The 23567-nt window shown below is 43.0% G+C and overlaps 1 protein-coding gene across 8 annotated transcripts in view; it reads right to left on the reverse strand.

The window, feature by feature from the left end:
- Window positions 1-23567, reverse strand: part of RAP1GAP2 (RAP1 GTPase activating protein 2) — a 685016-nt gene that overhangs the window by 101452 nt on the left and 559997 nt on the right. For all 8 annotated transcript variants that reach the window (XM_040423489.1, XM_040423484.1, XM_040423485.1 and 5 more), the window contains 2 exons: window positions 22233-22277; window positions 1898-1930 (listed from right to left, as the gene is read on the reverse strand). In XM_040423489.1, coding sequence (XP_040279423.1) covers window positions 1898-1930; window positions 22233-22277 — 78 coding nt within the window. The remainder of the gene's footprint in view (window positions 1-1897; window positions 1931-22232; window positions 22278-23567) is intronic.

Below are 23567 nucleotides of genomic sequence, written 5' to 3' on the forward strand. Positions count from 1 at the left end.
CCACACCCCTAAATGCATTGAAGCAACTGCCATGTGATTGGTTGACTAGATAATTGCATTAATGAGAAATAGAACAGGTGTTCCTAATAATTCTTTAGGTGGGTGTATAACTGCACCACTGAATGGCAAATAATATATATTATTTTGCCTCTAATACACGCCAAAAAGGGCTTTAGAACATATAACTGCACCGCTGAATGGCAAATAGGCCCTTACTTTTTTCCACTTATATACTTCACAAAAGGCTTTAGAACATATAACTGCACCGCTGAACGACAAATATATATTTTTTGCTACTAATACACGCCAAAAAGGGGTGTAATTTTCTCATTTCACCACACAACGGTAAATACTTTTTTTGTGCCACTAATACACGCAAAAAATGGTATTAGAACATATAACTGTACCGCTGAACAGCAAATATATATTTTTTGCCACTAATACACTCAACAAAAGGCTTTAGAACATATAACTGCACCGCTGAACGGCAAATATATTTTACTTTTTCCACTAATACACGCCACAAAAGGTTTTAGAACATATAACTTCATCGCTGAACGGCAAATATTTTTTTCTTTTGCCACTAATTCACGACAAAAACTGCTGTATCTTTAGCACTTCTCCACAAAACGGCTAATTAGCCCTTCCCCCCCCCCCCCCCCACTAATACAAGCCAAAAAATGCTTTAGAACATATATCTGCACCACACAAGGGCAAATAAGAAGTAGAAATATTTCCTTGTTATAAACCCTGTAAATGTCTGTATCAAACAGCACTTGCACCACAATAACAAGAACGGTTTGCTGAAATTACAGATCAGTGTAATGGCAATTTGGATCCGCAGTCAGTGCAGCAAGTTGTAATAGGATTGTTCTTATTACCCAGGCTGTAAACTCCCCTACCAAACCCTGTACTGCTTCAATACTGTGGAATGATTCCTCCCTATACTTTCCCTGAACTTCTATACAGCAAAATAAAAGTTAAAGTCTTTCCTAGCATTCTCCCTGCACTAAGTACACTGGAAAATGTCTGAATCCAAGAAGGAGGGGGGGGGGGGGGGCTATTTATACGGCTGTGACATCACAGGGCTGGCTGGCTGCTGATTGGCTGCATGCATGGCATTGTGGGTGATCCCTTGTACCCAGAGTTCTTTGCTCCATGTCCTAACACATGCAGCAGCCATTCTAGGAAAAAATGTAATTCGTTACCACGAAGCGTGAAGACATTCGGATTCGGTGCGAATCAAATTTTTCCTGAAATTCGGATCGAATTCCACTTAGTCAACTTTGATTCGCTCATCTCTAGACATGATGACACGTGAGGGAATAGCAGAACCCAAATCAGTTAGAAGAAAGGCAATCATCCTGGGACAACTGTATCTTAGTAAAGAAAATCAGGTGGTAATAAAAGGTGTAGTATGAGACTTATGTGGAGTGGGAACAGAGGGTCATTGTATGGCATAATTTATTACAGTTCCTACAGTACATCCATTATATAGTTCCAGAAAACCCCTGATAGGTCATCAGTATCAGATCCGTGGGTGTTTGAAACCCTGCACCCCCATGATCTAGCCAATTCAGGCAGCCTCCCATATCAGAATCTATACAGTGGACGGAGCTGGACGTGGCCGTGCCAGGGTACTGCAGCTCGGCTCCCATTCCTATGCTAACTGTATCATTTCTAACACTTGTGGTTGCCTATATAGCTGATTGGTGGGGGAGCTGGGTGTCGGATCCTCGCTAATCGGATATTGATGGCCTATCTTGAGTTTGAGAAAAGATGCTCAGAATTTTTTTTAGCACAGAGAGTAGAAATTTTTACTAAAAGTCAAGAGTGGTGACAGTTTTTTTTATATCAGAATGTGGTACAGGGTATAATGATTGTAATGGTGTCTTACCTCTTCAATGCTGGGATATGGTATGTAGTCATCCTGTAAAAATAAAGGAGAGATACATTCAGTTATTCATACAACACTGAACGTTCAAGTTGTTAATAAAGAACAAGATTTCATAGTTACTCAGTAATATGGATATATAAAGAATGAAACGTTTCGCTGGTCTCCAGCCTACAGCCTGCTTGGATTTGATGTTTCACAATAGGTTTTCGCAAACCACGGATCCACAAAATACGAACACCATCCATGCACCAATCTGCATTTTTCTCAATTCCATTACTAGAAGTGATTATTCTTGTCCGCAATACAGACAAGAATAGGACATGTTCTATAATTGGCGTAAAGGATGCACAGATGCGGACAGCATGGATGACATCTATGTGGTGTCCGTTTCCCCACCCCTTCCCGCAGACTTATAGAAATGAATGGATCTGTGTGCAATCAGCAAAAATGCGGATTGTATACGGATGCAAAATACGGCAATGTGCATAAGGCCAGGAACTCAGTTCATGGGAAACAAGAATTTTTGAATATTTACACCAATGAAAATTTAGTACAAAATACTGTTCTGTAGCAGTCAACACAAAAAAAAGACCTCATATAGATAGATAATCTATTGTCAGTTTACTGCTTCTGTGAGCGGAAGGTGTTATCTTCAAGGTAGTTCATTATAATGGTTGGTGTAGAATTGGGATAACAGTATGACAACCCTATTGTTCTCTTGCTATACCTAGCTAAAGATGTTCACAGAAAAGTATTGCATTGTTTATTGTAATGTGCGATGATTTTATTGAATCACAAAAGGGGGGCTTTCTCTGGTCACAGTGATGGTCTCATTAAGAGAGTTAAGTGAGACTGTTTGCTGTGCTAAAAGTCCAGACAAGGAGGAAGTTTGAGCCAAGGGGATAATGTATTAATGTATTTTCCTCGCAAAGGCTGTATATAGGGGAATGGGTTAATTATACAGCCCTAAAAATAGTTGTCGGGTGTGGGCTGCTCCCACGCCATTGTAGTTAGTAAGCTGCTTAGTCCTGTGAAGGCTGTGAGTGTGTGAGCAGTAAGAAGCAGAGCTAAACAGGAAAACTCTTGCCCTGTGGATTAAGAGCGGCCAGCTTATAGACTTCCCTGCATCATGGCTGGGGTGATAAGCTTCAGGCCCCCTATCATCTTAGAGATAGACTGGCCATCTGTTGGAGCACTATACTCTGCTGAGGGTACTGTGGAAATACAGATATAGTGAGAGCAAGAAATTGCACCCCTTTGCTGAGTTTGGAAGATTGCAGAAGTTATCAAGAAATAATAATAATTATGTCACACGTCTGTGATACAAACTCTGACTACATATACCTGCACGTGTATTTGTGAACTACTGAGGTTGATAGTAAAACTGTTCATCTGTTGCCTCTGAAACTGCCCTCATTATTGCGTGTATCATTAGCAGCATTACAGGCATACTGCATTGCCGGCATCTTCATCTGGGAACCCTGCTTTACTCCACTGACACCAAGGACACTCCAAACCACTGCCAGACAGGAGACCCCCCAAAGCCAGTGTGCCCCCCAAAGGGAAAGAAAAAGTTTGCCCCTCCCATCACTGCACAGTCCAGGGAATGCCAGAAGACTGCCAACATGAGTACTACTAGTACCAAGTTCCACCATCAGTGCCACTACCACCACTCCTGTCCTCTACCCTACTCCCTTCCTAGGCCAATTACACATGAAGTGACTTGAAAAAATTATATTCAGAAAACCATCCAACTGTTTTATTTTAATTTATTTTTTATTACATAGAATTTTCACATATAGGTTAATATGAGATAAAAAAAATAAAAAGAAATTGCATGGAATTGTCTCTTTAAGGGTCTTGAATATTATATTGTCAGCAACTGCGAAGAATTAATAAAACATTATTGCTATGTATCTTACCAATAAAAGGATGCAATCTCCTGCAGAGTTTATATCATGAATGTGTGTTTTTGTACAACACGCCTCCATATGATTATTTTGCTTATTTGCTTTCTAGGCATGGAGAGCAGCATATGGTGAAAAAGATAAGACCTGATATACAGTATGTGCAACTAAACAAAGCAGCATATTTAACACGCGTTACCCAACTACCGTATATACCTCGTGCTCCCACACTAACGTAGGACGTTCTGTCTGGAGCCTCAATAATACATTATTTTTTCATCATCCCTTTATATGATGTGAGCAGCAGAGAAATAATATCCCGCTGAGTACAATCTCACTTACATTATAAATGCAAGACGCACGTTATAAAACAAAGTTGAGCGTTTATTAAGCCAGATGGTGAAGCGAACTATTCTCAATCTCAACACGTTGATTTTGAAAGTAAATCAATAAAAGAGAATTGGGAATTCAGACAATTTGCTAAAGAATGTGCGTACGCTATCAATTATACAAGCAAGTTGATGCCATGCTGATGCTATTCCAGCAGCCTGGTGTAGGCCGCACACTACCTGAGGCCAGGCTCACACCATGCATGACACACAAAACATAGCTTTTGTTTTTCTTTACTTTTTTCCATTGTTCAGACGCTAAAACCCGCCAGCCAGATGTTACACCAGGGACCTTTAGGCTGGGTTCACATCACGTTTTATGCCTCAGTTTGACATGTACGTTAGAAAAAAAAGGATACAAAAACGCATCACACCATGTTCTTGTATCTTGCACAGTCCAGTAAAAAACTAATACTTTTTTTTTTTTACAGTCCATGGTGAATGGATGCCATTGTATGGCATCAGTCTGAAGCATCCGTTTAACGTATACGTTTTTGTATACGTAAAACAGATGGAAAAAACATGATGTGAAACCTCCTTTTTTTTTGTTTTTTTTGGTCCATATGGTATTTTTCCAAAGTGCAGCATGCTCTCATTTGGCATTTATTTTATCAGGTTTCTGATGCGTTTAATTTGAAAGCCGCAGACCCCCTCATTGCTTAGCCCGATTGAATGGGGCTAAACTGCGAGCAGTCACCCACTTTGGTTACTAGCGGCATGCATCCTGCTCCATCCTGCCTGGTAGCGATGATTATACTGATAAAAAGAATATCCTTAGGCCTCCTGCACACAACTTTTTTTTTTTTTCGTTTACGGGCCGTTTTTTGCGTTAGGTATACGGTCCGTATACGGAACCCTTAATTTCAATGGTTCCGCAAAAAAAACGGAATGTACTCCGTATGCATTCCGTTTTCGTATTTCTGTTTTTCCGTTCCGTTGAAAGATAGAATATGTCCTATTATTCCGTGGCTCCATTCAAGTCAATGGGTCCGCAAAATAAACGGAACACATACGGAAAAGCAGAATGGACACAGAAACACAACGAAAACGGAACAACGGATCCATGAAAAACGCAACGCAGAACACTGAAAAAGCCATACGGTCGTGTGCAGTAGGCCCCATTGCTGAGAAAAATACATTTTTACTTATATACAAATGAGCTAACTGGAGCACTGAGGGGCTGGCCAGTGTCCTTGGAGCACCAGTTTGTTACACCCCCTTCAGTTTCCATCCCTCCCGCCTTCCCCTGGATTGTGAGGGCTAATCTTCTAGTGCCTGCTGCTTTCTAAGCACAGAGACCTATATTCTCCTAAACACCTATATAATTTGCAGTAGGTCAATAGCACCAATAAGCAACACAAATATTTATCCCTTAATAACTATCTTTATTGAGGACAATAATTACACAATTTCCAATAACCCATAAAATCACATTAAAAACATTACAAGAGGGACCATTGCAAAACCGTAAAAATAATATATAATGCTAGGCAGTGTATTTACGTATGTCTCCCTTATAAAGTGCCTGTTCTACATATGAAGGTATATCCTATCGTAATTAAAATGCATTGAATATATAAGTAGCAGTAAAAATCAATCTTACTAAATCATTAAAAATGAACACACTCCGACATTTTTCAATTATGCGGCATAGACCATTATACCTTAAAGGGGTTCTCTGGGAATTAAGAAAATGAAAATACTTAAATATTACTTCATTATAAATATATTCCCAAATACCTTTCATTAGTTATAATGGCTTGTTTTGTCTATGGAGCAATCATCAGAGCAAACAAAATGGCCACCGTCCTATTAGTACACACAAAACCTGTCCAAATCACACAGGAGGATTCACAACACTGAAGTAAAGAACTGCCTCATCCTCCTCTCTGCTCTACTTGTCAGGGATTGTGATCCTGAATACAGATGATAAGAACTTTAGCAGAATCTCTGTAGGAATGTAGTTCATGAGCAGATGTGGCTAATGAGCAGCAGAATTTGTATGCAGTCTCCATTACCACAGCCCCACATTACCACAGTCTGTCCTGTCCGTCCTCTCTGTACTTCATATCTCCCCATGAACTCCATTCCTATCTTATCAGCTGTATTCAGGATCATATTCCCTGACAAGCAGAGAAGAGAGGAGGCTGAGGCAGCTTATTAGCTCAGTGTCCTAAAGTAACTTGTCCTCCTGTGTGATTAGGACAGGCTTTGTGTGTACTAATATGATGGCGGCCATTTTGTTTCTCCTAATCTTTGCTCCTTAGACAAAATGAGCCATTATAACTAATGAAATGTATTTGAGAATATATTTATAATAAAGTAATATTTACGGATTTTCATTTTCTCAATTCCTGGAGAACCCCTTTAAAGGGAGTCTGTCACCTACATTTCATGATTTAAGCTGATAATATAGCTCTGTGGGATGCAAATACATAACACTTATGGTACCTTGGTTTCGTTTTTCAGAGTCTCCAAAGCACCAATACCGAAGTTTTAAAGATATGAAAATTAGCTATTCTGGAGAAATATAATCCCACATACATCATATCTATAAAGTGCTATAAAGTGGTTAACAATACTAACCAGACAGAGTCATATGGGGTCATTTATCAAACTGGTGTAAAATAGAACTGGCTTAGTTTCCCATAGCAATCAATCAGATTCCACCTTTCTTTTTCCAAAGGAACTGTCAAATATGAAAGGCGGAATCTGATTGGTTGCTATGGGCAACTAAGCCAGTTCTACTTTACACCAGTTTGATAACTGACCCCAATAATGTTTGTCAATGATGTCCTCTTAAACCGCAATGCGGTCCGCCAAAAGCTTCCTCGGGTGTTTAGTTTAATTTGTAGGTTTTCTTAGTCTCACAGGGCTATATCTAATTTATAGGTGTTTACTTAGCCTGTATTCTCCTGGCTGCACTGTATGTTCAGTGTTCTCATTAAGGGAGTCACGGAGAGTCATTTTTTATTAGCATGATTAACTAGGCCAAGGGTGGGCAATCTGCGGCATTCCAGCTGTTGTGAAACTAAGCATGCTCCATGTATTTCTATGAGAGATCTGAGAAAACCGGTATGCATGTTGGGAGTTGTAGTTTCACAACAGTTGCAGTGTCACAGGTTGCCCACCCCTAAAGTAGGCTGTATGCCTGGTTCAATAGGGTTGATCATGCTGACAGATGGTTTTTAAGGGCTGTGGCGAAAGCCACTTCGCCACGGTGTTTTGGAGGGGGCTGTTTGCCCGCCTCCAGCCCCTGGATTACGGCCCTTTAAGATACTTTTACTAACTTTTAAACCCCTGAACCTATTCAAGTGAATTTTGGATAGGTTTGTCCCTAAGTTATACTGGTTAAATTTATATAAGTTATATGTATGTACAATGTAAACTCACAAAGTTGTAACAATTTATAATAAGTGTAACTTGTCAGCTTGGGAGGAATATGCTGGGTGTGTTTCTATTGTGCCATTGTCCCATTGTGTGTTTAAATGGTGATGTCTGTCCTGTTGTCTACACATGTATATTGGTGATTTCCCTTTGTCCTGAGAGATAATTGGATTGCTCCTCGGTTGTCTCCGGGACAGAGAGGAGGAAGCCATGATGCATTGTGAGGATATGTTGTATCTGTCCTGTGTCGCAGTCTCCCTTCTGGTCCTCTGGGGGCGTGAACGATTGGTTGCTGTACTTACATTGTATGTGTTGTAAATTACTGATTGGCTGTATTTCAAAACCCTGTGGGCCGTACTATGTTTGTGGTTTATGAATAAAAGAGGCTGTACTTGAAGTACAGTCAGTTCTGCTTGACCTCAAAACGAAGTGTCGTCTCGTTCTTGGGGGAATTGGATTGTATGCTGATTGCCAGGAGTGTAAGCCGATTGTATGCTTTTCCTGTTCCGCGGTTTCCAGGATTCGTGTAGTTTGCAGTTCGGCAGACTGGTGCTTGCAGTAGCTGCCTGTGCATGGAAAGGAGAATATCGTCGGAACGGAGTTGTGTGCTGAACGGTCCGTTACAATTGGTGGCAAGCAACGGGATCATTCTCACGGCCCAGAAGGACAGCTACAAGGCAACACCAGTTCCTGGATTACAAACTGAGGGCAACGCTAGTACCGGTACAGCGCCCCTATCTACAAAGGAACCAAAATCAGCAGAGCAAGCATGGAGCCCTGCTACACTCAGGAGGAGTTTGATAGAGAGGTTAATGGGGTGCTGTCTCTCTTGGGACCCAACCCTGTGGAGGGCCTCGTGCAGATCATGAAGTAGAGGATCAGAGAGTACCTGCAGGCCATGGCAGCGGTAAACAGGGGGGAGATACCCCAGCAGCTGAGCAAGTTCCCGGGAGCTGAAGATGCCGTCCTTGCTCCCCAGCGGCAGTGTGAGTTACAGGTAGATGAAGGTGCCGTCCTACCTCCCCAACAGCCGAGTATTGTATTGGGAGCAGAGACAACCGGTCTCTCTCTCCAGCGGCAGTGTGTACCCTTAGGAGAGGAGACAGTTGGTCCCTCTCCACAGCAACCAAGTGATCCACAGGGAGCTGAAGGTGCTGGCCTTCCTCCCCAGCGGCAGTGTGTCCTGCAGGGAGCAGAGATAGTTGGTGTCTCTCCCCAGCAGCCAAGTGAGTCCCAGGGAGCTGAAGGTACCGTCCTTGCTCCCCAGTGGCAGTGTGAGTTACAGGGAGCTGAAGGTGCCGTCCTCACTCCCCAGCGCCAGTGTGTATTCATGGGAGAAGAGATAGTCGGACCTCTCCCCCAACAGGGACCAGAAGTACCGGAGGTCGCGGACCTCATAGACTGGTCCTGGGAGGACTCCCAGCAGGCATGGGGAGATGGGACCGAAGTCTCTCTACCAGCCCTACAGGGATGCTGGGCAGTCGGCCCAGATCTCCAGCGGCAGTGTGAGTACCAGGAGGAGGAGGTAAGCGATCCCTACCCTCCACAGCTAACCCCTACCGAGGTACTGAGGTCAGTAGAGGAGCCGTTAGCTTCCTCTGACCCCCTCCCAGCAGAAGAGCTGGCATCTGGGCAGAGCGCCGCTGGCCTCTGCCCTTACTTTCCCTTTGTCACTGGGCAGGACTATACCCCGGTTGCTCCAGCGGAAGAGCTGGCAACTGGGCAGAGCACAGTTGGCCTCTGCCCTTCTTTGTCCCCTTGTCCCAGGCTTGTCTACCTGCAGGTCCCCCCAGCTGAAGCGCTGGCACCAGGGCAGAGTACCGCCGGTCTCTGCTCACTCAGCGACCCACAAAGCCAAGAGACCAGTGCCCAACACAGCCATGTTGAAGCCATGGGACCGAAACAAGCTACAAAATTCCCCGGGTGCAGTAACCAAGTGTTGGGGGGGGGGGCTGCACTGCAGATTGTATATTATTGTGGGGGAGCTGCCTTATTGATTGTAATTTACTGTGGGTGGGTGGGTGACTCGACTAACTCAGGCACTGACCGACTGAAGGTCAGCTACCTGGTTAGTCTCCCCCCGAATGGGAAGATATGTGGCGAAAGCCACTTCGCCACGGTGTTTCGGAGGGGGCTGTTTGCCCGCCTCCTGCCCCTGGATTACGGCCCTTTAAGATACTTTTACTAACTTTTAAACCCCTGAACCTATTCAAGTAAATTTTGGACAGGTTTGTCCCTAAGTTATACTGGTTAAATTTATATAAGTTATATGTATGTACAATGTAAACTCACAAAGTTGTAACAATTTATAATAAGTGTAACTTGTCAGCTTGGGAGGAATATGCTGGGTGTGTGATGTCTGTCCTGTTGTCTACACATGTATATTGGTGATTTCCCTTTGTCCTGAGAGATAATTGGATTGCTCCTCGGTTGTCTCCGGGACAGAGAGGAGGAAACCATGATGCATTGTGGGGATATGTTGTATCTGTCCTGTGTCGCAGTCTCCCTTCTGGTCCTCTGGGGGCATGAATGATTGGTTGCTGTACTTACATTGTATGTGTTGTAAATTACTGATTGGTTGTATTTCAAAACCCTGTGGGCCGTACTATGTTTGTGGTTTATGAATAAAAGAGGCTGTACTTGAAGTACAGTCAGTTCTGCTTGACCTCAAAACAAAGTGTCGTCTCGTTCTTGGGGGAATTGGATTGTATGCTGATTGCCAGGAGTGTAAGCCGATTGTATGCTTTTCCTGTTCTGCGGTTTCCAGGATTCGTGTAGTTTGCAGTTCGGCAGACTGGTGCTTGCAGTAGCTGCCTGTGCATGGAAAGGAGAATATCGTCGGAACGGAGTTGTGTGCTGAACGGTCCGTTACAAGGGCCAAGTAACATATGTTTAAGAACCTAGAAAACAACTTTAAAGGGGTTATCCGGGTTCAGAGCTGAACCCAGACATACCCTTACTTTTACCCAGGCAGCCCCCCTGATGTTGGCAGCCCCATGGAGAGCCCGGTACGTCACCGGAACTCTTGAAAATGCCTTTGCCCTGCGCGATTTAGCGCAGGGGAAAGGAGAGCATCGGAGCATGAACTGCTCCGATGCTCAAGACAGGGATGCTGCCTGGGTGAAAATGGAGGTATGTCCGGGTTCAGCTCTGAACCCGGACAACCCCTTTAAGAGCAGCCCATTGAATAGCCGCTGCTAGGCCTGAAGGGCAGTTGTAGTCACCAATTATATCATTGAAGGAAAAAAGTAACTGTACATAGGAGGCTTAGATTCTTCCTTATGCAGAAGTTACAAAATAGACTTAAGAATTTTTGAAAATCTATTATAATTATTTACTTGTGGACCCCATGACACAGATCCTAAATGTTCAGGGGCATTTGAAATACAGTTTAACTTTTCATTTACCTATAAATAACCTTGGTAAAAGGTCAAAATTGGGCCACAACTTGACCCCTATTGAATATTGAGAGTATAATATATATTCCATAAATAGATATTGAGGCCTGACATGAATCTATCGGTGTAATTATCAGGCGAGGCGTCTGTACAGATTTACAACCTCTCTTTGAGGTGTGAGATGAACTGAGATGTACCTGCTGGACCTAAGGAAGACAGAGATTTATTGCCTTCATGCAGCTCATGCCTGGTAATTTCTTGGTGAAGGAAGCGCTGCCTTTCTGCTTTCTTACTACCCTGAGGATTTTACGAAAACAACATTCACCGCTGCCTATTCAGAAGAATAGATAAATTGACCGGGGGGGATTGGGGAATATTTAAGAACCAACATTTCAAAAGCAAATTTTAGATTTTATTATGAGACCACAATACTCTCCAAAGTTCACTGTTTTGCCTGCGCTCACACTGAAGAACGGCAAATGCCGAGATGTTTGTATGACTTTTTATTTCAAGTAGATTTTGAAGCAAGCTATGACCACAGGGTATATATTATCCGGTATATAATTCAGCTGCTAGATGACAGAATGACCCGCAGAGCTGAGCCTGGGTCACCACAGAACAATGTGAGGGTTCTCACAAATAATAAGCGAAACAAGTCTAAATGAATAAAAATGAAGCCACATTCAAAAATGAGTCCTAACCTTGACCGTAAAACATTCTATTTTTTTTGCAGCGCCGCGGAACGGACATATGGATGTGGACAGCACACGATGTGCTGTCCGCATCTTTTGCGACCTCATTAAAGTGAAAGGGTCCACATCTGACCTGCAAAAAATGCAGATCGGATGCGGACAAAAGCCCCATTCATCAGCCCTTATACTAACCTTCCCTTAGGATCCATTTCTGTTTTAGAATGGTGTCACACATAGGATTTTTGAAGAGTTTTCAAGGACTTTAGCAGTTTTTTGTGCAATTTTTGCTGGAGTTTTTTTGCTGCATTTTTTGAATTTTTTTAATAAGGCCACTTTCACACTAGCGTTCAGGTGTCCACTTGTGAGCTCCGTTTGAAGGGGCTCACAAGCGGCCCCGAACGCATCCGTACTGCCCCAATGCATTCTGAGTGGACGCGGATCGGCTCAGAATGCATCAGTCTAGCAGCGTTCAGCCTCCGCTCCGCTCAGCCAGCGGACACCTGAACGCTGCTTGCAGCGTTCGGGTTTCCGCCTGGCCGTGCGGAGGCAAGCGGATCCGTCCAGACTTACAATGTAAGTCAATGGGGACGGATCCGTTTGAAGTTGACACAGTATGGCTCAATTTTCAAACGGATCCGTCCCCCATTGACTTTCAATGTAAAGTCTGGACGGATCCGTCTGAAGCTACTTTCACACTTAGAATTTTTTCTACAATATAATGCAGACAGATCTGTTCTGAACGGATCCCAAGTCTGCATTATATGAGCGGATCCGTCTGAGCAGACATCAGACGGACCCGCTCTGAACGGTAGTGTGAAAGTAGCCTAAGCTGGATTACCTTTAGACCGATGCTGGGTACTCCAAAGTTATGTAAAGGCCCCAGCGCAGGGGCATAAGTATCATGCATCAGGCTCAGATGCAGTGTATATGGAGCGTGATACCACACTTACAGTATTTTTTTTCCGGGGTGAAGGGAAAGAGTTTTTTTTCAGCTTATTTAAAATAAATGAATATTCTTACAGCCATTTTCTTGGGGGTGGCATTTTTTTAACAATTTGTTTGCATACAGACGTCTATGTGATAACACCAGAAAAAAAACGCCACATTAAGAGCATGCTGTGATTTGAAAAAAAATAAAAAAACAACCAAGGAACCAAAAACACTGCTACAAAAACACAGCACTTGTATGGTATTTAACAATCTGGCTTCAGTTTTTGGGCAAAATAAAGTTTAAAAAGATACTGGCAAAAAAACAGCAGTTTTGAAAAATACATATTGTTTTTATGGCTTTTTTAGTCAATTTAAAAAAAAAATGTGTTTAAATGCATTCTTTTTTTCAGGCATTTTTACCTATAGAGAAAGAGGTGGAGAAACACCTTAAAAAATGCTACTTCACTACTTCAATATGCTGCATAAAAAATAAAAATGGAAAAAAACAAACATCTCTAGCAAAATAGCACTTGTGTGTTCTTTGTTTCAAAATTCCCATTCAGCTAACATCTATAGCTGGCTTTGTTTCAGAAATAAAAACACATGCAAAAAATGTGTCAAAAATACAAAAGTGCAAACTATGTGTGAACCCAGCCTGAAGGATTGTTTTTTTTGCCAATAGAAAAATCACATGAATTATTCTGTTGAGGATCTACTCCTAGTTTTATCCAAGAAATACTGTACAATCGTGGCCAAAAGTTTTGAGAATTACATAAATATTGGAAATTGGAAAAGTTGCTGCTTAAGTTTTTATAATAGCAATTTGCATATACTCCAGAATGTTATGAAGAGTGATAAGATGAATTGCATAGTCCTTCTTTGCCATGAAAATTAACTTAATCCCAAAAAAACTTTCCACTGCATTTTATTGCTGTCATTAAAGGACCTGCTGAGATCATTTCAGTAATCGTCTTGTTAACTCAGCTGAGAATGTTGACGAGCACAAGGCTGGAGATCATTATGTCAGGCTGATTGGGTTAAAATGGCAGACTTGACATGTTAAAAGGAGGGTGATGCTTGAAATCATTGTTCTTCCATTGTTAACAATGGTGACCTGCAAAGAAACGCGTGCAGCCATCATTGCGTTGCATAAAAATGGCTTCACAGGCAAGGATATTGTGGCTACTAAGATTGCACCTCAATCAATAATTTATAGGATCATCAAGAACTTCAACGAAAGAGGTTCAATTCTTGTTAAGAAGGCTTCAGGGCGTCCAAGTAAGTCCAGCAAGCGCCAGGATCGTCTCCTAAAGAGGATTCAGCTGCGGGATCGGAGTGCCACCAGTGCAGAGCTTGCTCAGGAATGGCAGCAGGCAGGTGTGAGCGCATCTGCACTCACAGTGAGGCGAAGACTTTTGGAAGATGGCCTGGTGTCAAGAAGAGCAGCAAAGAAGCCACTTCTCTCCAAAAAAAAACATCAGGGACAGATTGATCTTCTGCAGAAAGTTTGGTGAATGGACTGCTGAGGACTGGGGCAAAGTCATATTCTCCGATGAAGCCTCTTTCCGATTGTTTGGGGCATCTGGAAAAAGGCTTGTCCGGAGAAGAAAAGGTGAGCGCTACAATCAGTCCTGTGTCATGCCAACAGTAAAGCATTCTGAGACCATTCATGTGTGGGGTTGCTTCTCATCCAAGGGAGTGGGCTCACTAACAATTTTGCCCAAAAACACAGCCATGAATAAAGAATAGTACCAAAACACCCTCCAACAGCAACTTCTTCCAACAATCCAACAACAGTTTGGTGAAGAACAATGCATTTTCCAGCACGATGGAGCACCGTGCCATAAGGCAAAAGTAATAACTAAGTGGCTCGGGGACCAAAACGTTGACATTTTTGGTCCATGGCCTGGAAACTCCCCAGATCTTAATCCCATTGAGAACTTGTGGTCAATCCTCAAGAGGCGGGTGAACAAGCAAAAACCCACTAATTCTGACAAACTCCAAGAAGTGATTATGAAAGAATGGGTTGCTATCAGTCAGGAATTGGCCCAGAAGTTGATTGAGATCATGCCCAGTCGAATGCTAGAGGTCCTGAAAAAGAAGGGCCAACACTGCAAATACTGACTCTTTGCATAAATGTCATATAATTATCGATAAAAGCCTTTGAAACGTATGAAGTGCGTGTAATTATATTTCACTACATCACAGAAACAACTGAAACAAAGATCTAAAAGCAGTTTAGCAGCAAACTTTGTGAAAACTAATATTTGTGTCATTCTCGAAACTTTTGGCCACGACTGTACATTCAACGCTGCACTAAAAAGACTGATTTAAAGGTATTGACTGGGTGGTTAATACTGGGGATCGACCGATATAGATTTTTTAGAGCCAATACCGATAATCTGTAAACTTTCAGGCCGATAGCTGATAATTTATACCGATATTCTGTGCATTTTCATAAAAAAAAAAAAAAAAAATACACAACCCATGTCCTATTCACCCCGATAGTTTGGCGTCAGTTATGTGCCTTTTCCGTCCTTTCTGTTCTCCTGCTCCTAGACGGAGCAGGAGAACGGAAAGCCAGAACGGTGATGTGAACGAAGCCTAAGGGTGAATAGGACTTTACACTCTCCCTGCTGCTCTGTGCTTTGTGCACACAGCAGCAGGGAGCTGTCTATGGCAGCCAGGGCTTCAGTAGTGTACTGGCTGCCATGGTAACCGATCGGAGCCCCATGCTTACACTGCTGGGGCTCTGATCAGAAGCTGCCACTGCACCACCAATGAGGAGGAGAGAGGGGAGCCTGTGGCCACTGCCACCAATGACTAATACTGGGGGGTTTGGGTGGGGGGGCATACTGCGCCACCAATCTTTTTAATACTGGGGTTGTGGGGGGCGCACTGCGCCACCAATATATTTAACACTGGGGTTGGGGAGGTGCACTGAACGACCAATTAATTCAAATACAGTAGGCGGGTGCTGGCTGCAGAATCATATAGCCTCACCTGACCTCTATGAGAGGTAGCTGCGATCCGCGGCAGTTAATCCCTCAGGTGCGGCAGGGGTTAACTGACGTGGATCGCAGCGACCACTCATAGAAGTCGGGTTAGGCTATATGATTCTGCAGCCATCTCCCACCTCCTGTTGAACTTGAATGAATGAGTGAGTTAACATCATTGGTGGCGCAGTGGCCACAGCCCCTCCCCTCCTCTCTCCTCTCATTGGCGGCAGCGGCAGCAGCAGCACAGGGGGGAGGAAGACACTGCTTCCTTCTCTGCTGTGCTGCTGAGGGAACATGGATCGCGCTGACAGCAGTGCGATCCATGTTTGCGATTCGTTATCGGCATTTTGGCAAGGTTAGATGCCGATAACTTTGAAAATCCTGAATATCGGCCGATAATATCGGTAAAACCGATAATCAGTCGATCCCTAGTTAATACAGCAGGATAGTTCATCGGTATCTGTTCGGTGAGAGACCAAATACCGGCACCATGGCAGATTTGAAGAGGGCGCAGCCTCTTCCTAGGCCGGTGACATTCATCAGTCACATAGTCTAGGCGCAGCCTCTTCCTAGGCTGGTGACGTTCATCAGTCACATGGTCTAGGCGCAGCCTAAGTGAATGGGCAGAGCTACAATACCAAGCACAGTCGCTATCCAATGGATGGCACTGTGCTTGATAAGCAGTTGGTCAGCGCAGTGTGGTATTGATAACCTATCTCGAGGATACCTCATCAGTATTAAACACCCAGAAAACCCCTTTACAAGAGTATAATAGATCCTTGTGATGCCGTTAGTTTGTGTTATTAGTAGTGCCAAGATTTGTAATAAGGGCGCTAGAATGCACGAATCAAGTGGTTTCATGAAAAATCCAGGACCACTGCTGTGTCACATTATAAACTAATTGTATTCTATAACCATGCAGCTTATATGTAACAGCATATCATTGGAAAAAATAGCCCCTAAAATTTTACCTTTACTAGATAATTTAAAAACGGAATACACAGAACCCCAAACAGAAACTAACACATTTGTCTACACAATACATCAACAACAAACATACAAGTCTTGTGCCCACACAAATGTATAATGATATAGTGTACGCACACTTACTCAGAACTCAACAAAGGCAATATGATGAAACTCATCTGCATATTATATATAACATTATAATGCAGAAAACCATGATTGTGACCATAACTCACGGTTACTTGATACCAGTCACTAGGTGCCAGGCAGTCTTCAGGGGTAGCAACCAACAGATGGGGTGGGGAAGATGTTATATCCCTACGGTGACCCTACAGCTATCCCTGCCTAAAAGCGGAGCACCCGCCCCGAAAGGGGCGACCCCACTTATCGGTGGCTAAACCCTGAAAAGCCCTGGATGTCCCTGCTGAAATCTTCTCTTCCCGACGTGTTTCCCCAGGTGGCGGTATCCATGTGGTTCATCAGGGGAAAGAACTTGCAGCAAACAGGAGATGAGCAAATGCTGCCAGTTACTAAAGCAGATGGTCTGATGGTAGATACACAATATATGTGGTCACCAGGATAAAAAGAGCATACCTCCATTAAGAATGGTGCCTCTTTTAAGGCTCAAGCCATTGCGGGCATCTGACATCACTTTACCCCACTTCCGGTCACATGATACACACATGGCATTAAAAATAAGTAAATAGAACTCATAATAGTAACAAACTAAATACAATCATGCCCCCAAGTATTACAATCGATACCTTTGCTCTGTATTACTTATGAATAGCAAAGAGCACTTGGCCATGGGTAATCCGGTGTGAGGACCAGTGGAACGCACTGGTGGAACGCCAGAAAGGTGAAACGCACGTGCGTTCCACAAGCCGGAAGTTCCTTGCTGAATAAGCAAAAGAAGCCCTGTCTCGGAGCGCACATTGCGCATGACTCGTCAACACGTTAGAGCACGATAGGTTATAACTAGAATTGTGCTCTACGTATAAGGTACCCCTCTGAGCCATATACAGTGCTACAGTTAGGGGAACAAATCAACAGACAACCAATATAAAACCTGGGCAGTATTTTTAACAAAGAATATATACTATATAAGCCCAGGGTGTCGTTTAGATAGTTGTGTACGGAAGCAAGCCATTCTTGGCCATGATAGGTATGCTGGGTTCCCAGCCCATACACTTGATTGGGTTTCATTTTTTCTACAAAAATCAAATATGAATAACACCAAGCAAAAAACCAGCAGAATAGCTACAGGAAGCAAGAGAAGGCGATCTGTTCATTCAGACCCTGAGGACTTCGACGGGATATCCTCTAGGAATAAACCTATCTCGCATAACTCCTGCTTGAGACCGAAATGATTCATTGGATGAACAGTTTCTTCGAGTTCTCAAGTATTGTCCCTTGGGGATGCCTCTTTTTTGGCTCAAGGGATGGTGACTATTCCACCGTAACAGGCTATTAGTAGATGTTGGTTTTTGGTAAGTGGTGGTATGTAGTTCACCATTGGTCTTAGAAATCCGGATATCAAGAAACGCGATACTCTGTCGTTCTATCTTGTATGTAAATCTAAGGCCAATGGTGTTGATATTTAGGCATTGAACAAAGCTTTTAAACAGTTCAATGTCACCATCCCACAAAATCAGAATGTCGTTTATGTAGCGAGCGACCCCAAAAGACAACATGGAACATGAATTAGTCAAGGTCATCCACAAAATCCATGGTATCCTCCCACTAGCCCAGGAGCAAGTTCGCATAACTGGGGGTACAGGGGCTCCCCATTGCCGTGCCCCTGAGCTGGTGGTAGTAGTGGGACTCAAACAAAAAATAATGATGCGTAAGCACAAACCGTAAAATGGTAAGAACAAACAGGTTATGTGCCTGGAAATGAATGCCCCTAGATTTGAGGAAATGCTCCATAGCCTGAAGGCCACTCTCATGCGGGATGCTGGTATAGAGTGCCTCCACATCTATGGAGGCTAAAAAAAACTTATCATCTGCCTTAATGTTATACATTTTTTGCATCAGGTCCATTGTGTCCCTTAGATACAAGGGAAAGGAGACCACAAAGGGACGGAGAATCTTGTCTATATAGATGCTGGCATTCTGAGTGACGGAATCGATGCCTGACACAATGGGGCGGCCTTTTAGGGGAGAGAGCCCCTTATGGATCTTAGGTAGTGCGTAAAAAGTGGGGACCTGGGGATGCTTAGTTTCATCACAAGAGATAATTTTGTCTTCAAAAGCCTGAAGCAGAGTGGACTCAAGTGTAATCAGAGAGTCAGGGGTGGGGTTTCATTCCAAGACCTTATAAAAGGTTTTGTCACCAAGAAGGTTGAGGCACATCTTACAGTATACTAGATGGTCCATTAAGACTATATTTCCTCCTTTATCAGAAGGTTTCAAGACCAAAGTAGGATCATTTTCCAAAGACTTTAGTGCCATCATTTCATTCTTATCAAGGTTATTGACACCACTAGAGTTATATTCAGGGATTTTCTCAATCTTTTCAACAACCAACTTCGTGAATATATCCAAGGCAGGATTGTCCTGAGGTGGAGGCATCTTAGTACTTTTTTTTTTCAAAGAAGTAAAGGGTCCAAAGCCCAAAGGACCTTCATTATCAAATAAGAGGGAATTTAAGGAACGTACCCCCTCCAAATCCTCGGTGGTAATCCCTAATTTAACACACGACTCTTTATCATAATATTGATAACATTATGGCAGACGATAAGTTTGTTTAGGCTTCCATAGATGTTGAATCACTTTTTACCAGCATCCCGCATAAGAGTGGCCTTCAGGCTGTGGAACATTTCTTCAAATCTAGGGGTATTCATTTGCAGGAACATAACCTCTTTGTTCTTACCATTTTATGGTTTGTGCTTACGCATAATTTTTCCCGATACTACCACCAGCTCAGGGGCACGGCAATGGGGAGCCCCTGTGCCCCCAGTTATGCCAACTTGCTCCTGGGCTAGTGGGAGGATACCATGGTTTTTGTGGATGACCTTGACAAATTTACGTTTCATGTTGTCTTTTGGGGTCGTTACATAAACGACATTCTGATTTTGTGGGATGGTGACATTGAACTGTTTAAAAGCTTTGTTTAACGCCTAAATATCAACACCATTGGCCTTAGATTTACATACAAGATAGAACGACAGAGTATCGCGTTTCTTGATATCCGGATTACTAAGACCAATGGTGAACTACATACCACTACTTACCAAAAACCAACATCTACTAATAGCCTGTTACGGTGGGATAGTCACCATCCCTTGAGCCAAAAAAGAGGCATCCCCAAGGGACAATACTTGAGAACTCGAAGAAACTGCTCATCCAATGAATCATTTCGGACTCAAGCAGGAGATATGCGAGATAGGTTTATTCAAAGAGGATATCCCATCGAAGTCCTCAGGGCGGCGTTCAATCATTCTCTTCATAGAGACAGGCAATCCTTGCTTACTCCACAGACAGATCCCGTCGTCACTAATAATACTATGAGAATTGTTGGCACTTATGACGCCCAGAATAAAAAAGTTCAGGGTATTCTAAGACGATACTGTAGCATTTTACTATCAGACCCAGACCTGGGGGACTGTATTCCTCCTAGACCACTTATCACTTATAGGAGGGGTAGGTCTCTCAGGGACCGACTAGTACATAGTCATTACAAAGCACCCTCTCGGACATGTGGCTTAGTAGAAAACCCTGTGGAACTTTTAAATGTGGACAGGACTGTATTTGTTGTCCCCTGATTTGGAAATCCACAAGCTTCCAGAGTCTCTCCACTAGTAAAACCTATCTTTTGAGAGACTTTGCAAACTGTTGAACTCAAGGTGTTATATACTTATGTACCTGCCCATGTTCACTGAGTTATGTTAGTAAAACTAAGAGAGAACTACGCCGAAGGGTGGGGGACCACATTGGTGACATAAAAAATCAGAGAGACAAACCGATAGCGAGACATGTTTTTGAATATTATTATAATATAGTCTTTCGATTTTAGGTGATTGAGGTGGTGTGTAAATCGCCAAGAGGTGGGGACTGGGACAAAAGGATTCTGTGTAAAGAGGCCCAGTGGATTCACCATCTTAAAACTGTGAGTCCTCTGGGTCTCAATGAACAGATCTCCTTCTCTTGCTTCCTGTACCTATTCTGCTGTTTTTTTGTTCTGTATTATTCATATTTGATTTTTGTAGAAAAAATGGGACCCAAGCAAGTGTATGGGTTGGGAACTCAGCATACCTATGATGGCCAAGAATAACTTGCTTCCGTACACAACTATCTGAAGGACACCCTGGCCTTATATAGTATATAATCTTTGTTAAAAATACTGCCCAGGTTTTATATTGGTTGTCTGTTGATTTGTTCCCCTAGCTGTAGCACCATATATTGCTCAGAGGGGTACCTTATATGTAGAGCACAATTCTAGTTGTATCCTATCGTGCTCTAACGTGTTGACGAGTCATGCGCAATGTGCGCTCCGAGACAGGGCTTCTTTTGCTTATTCAGCAAGGAACTTCCGGCTTGTGGAACGCACGTGCGTTTCACCTTTCTGGCGTTCCACCAGTGCGTTCCACTGGTCCTCACACCGGATTACCCATGGCCAAGTGCTCTTTGCTATTCATAAGTAATACAGAGCGAAGGTATTGATTGCAATACTTGGGGGCATGATTGTATTTAGTTTGTTCCTATTATGAGTTATATTTACTTATTTTTAATGCCATGTGTGTATCATGTGACCGGAGCTGGGGTAAAGTGACGTCAGACGCCCGCAATGTCTTGAGCCTTAAAAGAGGCACCATTCTTAATGGAGGTGCGCTCTTTTTATCCTGGTGACCACATATATTGTGTATCTACTATCAGACCATCTGGTTTAGTTACTGGCAGCATTTTCTCATCTCCTGTTTGCTGCAAGTTATTTTCCCCTGATGAACCACGTGGATACCGCCACCTAGGGAAAAACGTTGGGAAGAGAAGATTTCAGCAGGGACATCCAGGGCTTTTTAGGGTTTAGCCACCGATAAGTGGGGCCACCCCTTTCGGGGCGGGTGCTCCGCTTTTAGGCAGGGATAGCTGTAGGGTCACCTTAGGGATATAACATCTTCCCCACCCCATCTGTTGGTTGCTACCCCTGAAGATTTCCTGGAACCTAGTGACTGGTATCAAGTAACCGTAAGTTATGGTCACAACCATGGTTTTCTGCATTATAATGTTATATTTAATATGCAGATGAGTTTCATCATATTGCCCTTGCTGAGTTCTGAGTAATTGTGCGTACACTATATCATTGTACATTTGTGTGGGCACAAGACTCGTATGTTTGTTGTTGATGTATTGTGTTAGTTTCTGTTTGGGGTTCTGTGTATTCCGTTTTTTAAATTATCTAGTAAAGGTTACATTTTAGGGGCTATTTTTTCAGTGATATATTGTTTATGTCCGCTACTGGGAGATTATTCCTAAATTCTGTGAGTTATATGTAACAGCATAATAGTACTGATGATCTCAGTGATTAAACTTATCACACAGCGCTGGCATCAAACCAAGCAAAAAGGGCAACGGTGGTCCCAGCAGATGGCAAAATTAAGAATGATATTTTCTGTTTTACTAGATTATAGTCACAGTTCAATGAGTAACATGGATACCACCACCTACCTTATTTCTCTGGCTGCTACTTTTCTGCTCTTCCAGTTTGGGAGTCTAAAATATGGTAAAAAAGAATAAAAAATACTATTTAATTGCAAAATTATAAGATATTTAAGAAATGACTGAGTAGATAAGATTATCCTAATAGCAGAGGTATAGTAAAGGATGAGGAGGTTGCAGACACACATAGACCATGGTTAATGCTAACGACCCCTCTGAAAAAACAGAAGACAGCAGTAATATAAATTGTAATCGGGGGGCGTAGCTTAGCTAAAAAAAACAAAAAACAATCAATGGTCAGAAATGCGTCAGCCAAGTGTGCTTGCTGTTCTGCTGATAAGCTGCTTTAACGGTGCTATGTGAATTTAAATTAAGAAAATATGTTTTAATGCCAGTCTAGACCTTTTTTTGGATTTTTAGTCACTCGAGACCTCTTCAGACTTGTGCATACATCAAGGAGAAACTTTCCAACCTTACTGCGATGCCCACTGTAGGCACGGCTTGGCTGGAGCATGCGCAGTAGCTATAGTGATGCCATGTCCACAGTGGGCATCGCAGTGGGCATGCCCCGGCCAAGCGAGGCAGAGCGTAGGCACGGGATTTCGCTGGGAGAGGAGGAGAACGCAAGGGAAGAGAAGGGAGGGCAGAGGCAGAGGATGGGGCGGGGATATTAACAAAAGAGGATGATCAGCCTGGGCTACAAAAAAGTTAACGCCGCCCCTGGGCTCTTGCGAGCACTCATTCACATATGAATAAAAGCCAGTTTTTGCCGCAGGTGAACCGCAGAAGAATGCAACAAAGGTACCATTTGATTCATTTAAAGTTATGCCAGAACGCTATGTAAGCGGTCTATAATGTCCAAATGTGGTGACAGACTCCCTTTAACTGCTCATCTGCATATGCATTGGAAGTATTTTTTTCTCCAGAATAAAGCAACGAGTAGGTAAATGAAAGCCATCATTGTATTAATCTGAGCTAGCCCTAGAAGGCATTGTGCCTGGTTTAACAGTACATTTCCTGGTGACAGGTTCCCTTTAAGGTGTATTATATATCTATAATGGATGTTGACTCCAATAATAAAGCTCATACGTAAAAAAATATCCCATAATCAACAATGCTCCACATCCTACAGGGCTCTTCAGGTCAGGTAACTGAGATTATTTAGCTCCGCTATTGAACTGGGTACGAGCAGAGAAATCCACTTCTGAAGCTTTTGAACTCAGTGCATGCAGAGACACACACTTCTAAAGCTTTGAACAGGGCTCCATTCAAATAACACTCTTGAAAGTATACTTCAAACATGTCTCAAGAATGCTTCAGAAGCAAAGTCTTCAGATCCAAGAT

This window comes from Bufo bufo, chromosome 3, assembly GCF_905171765.1.
Source record: "Bufo bufo chromosome 3, aBufBuf1.1, whole genome shotgun sequence".
NCBI lineage: Eukaryota > Metazoa > Chordata > Amphibia > Anura > Bufonidae > Bufo > Bufo bufo.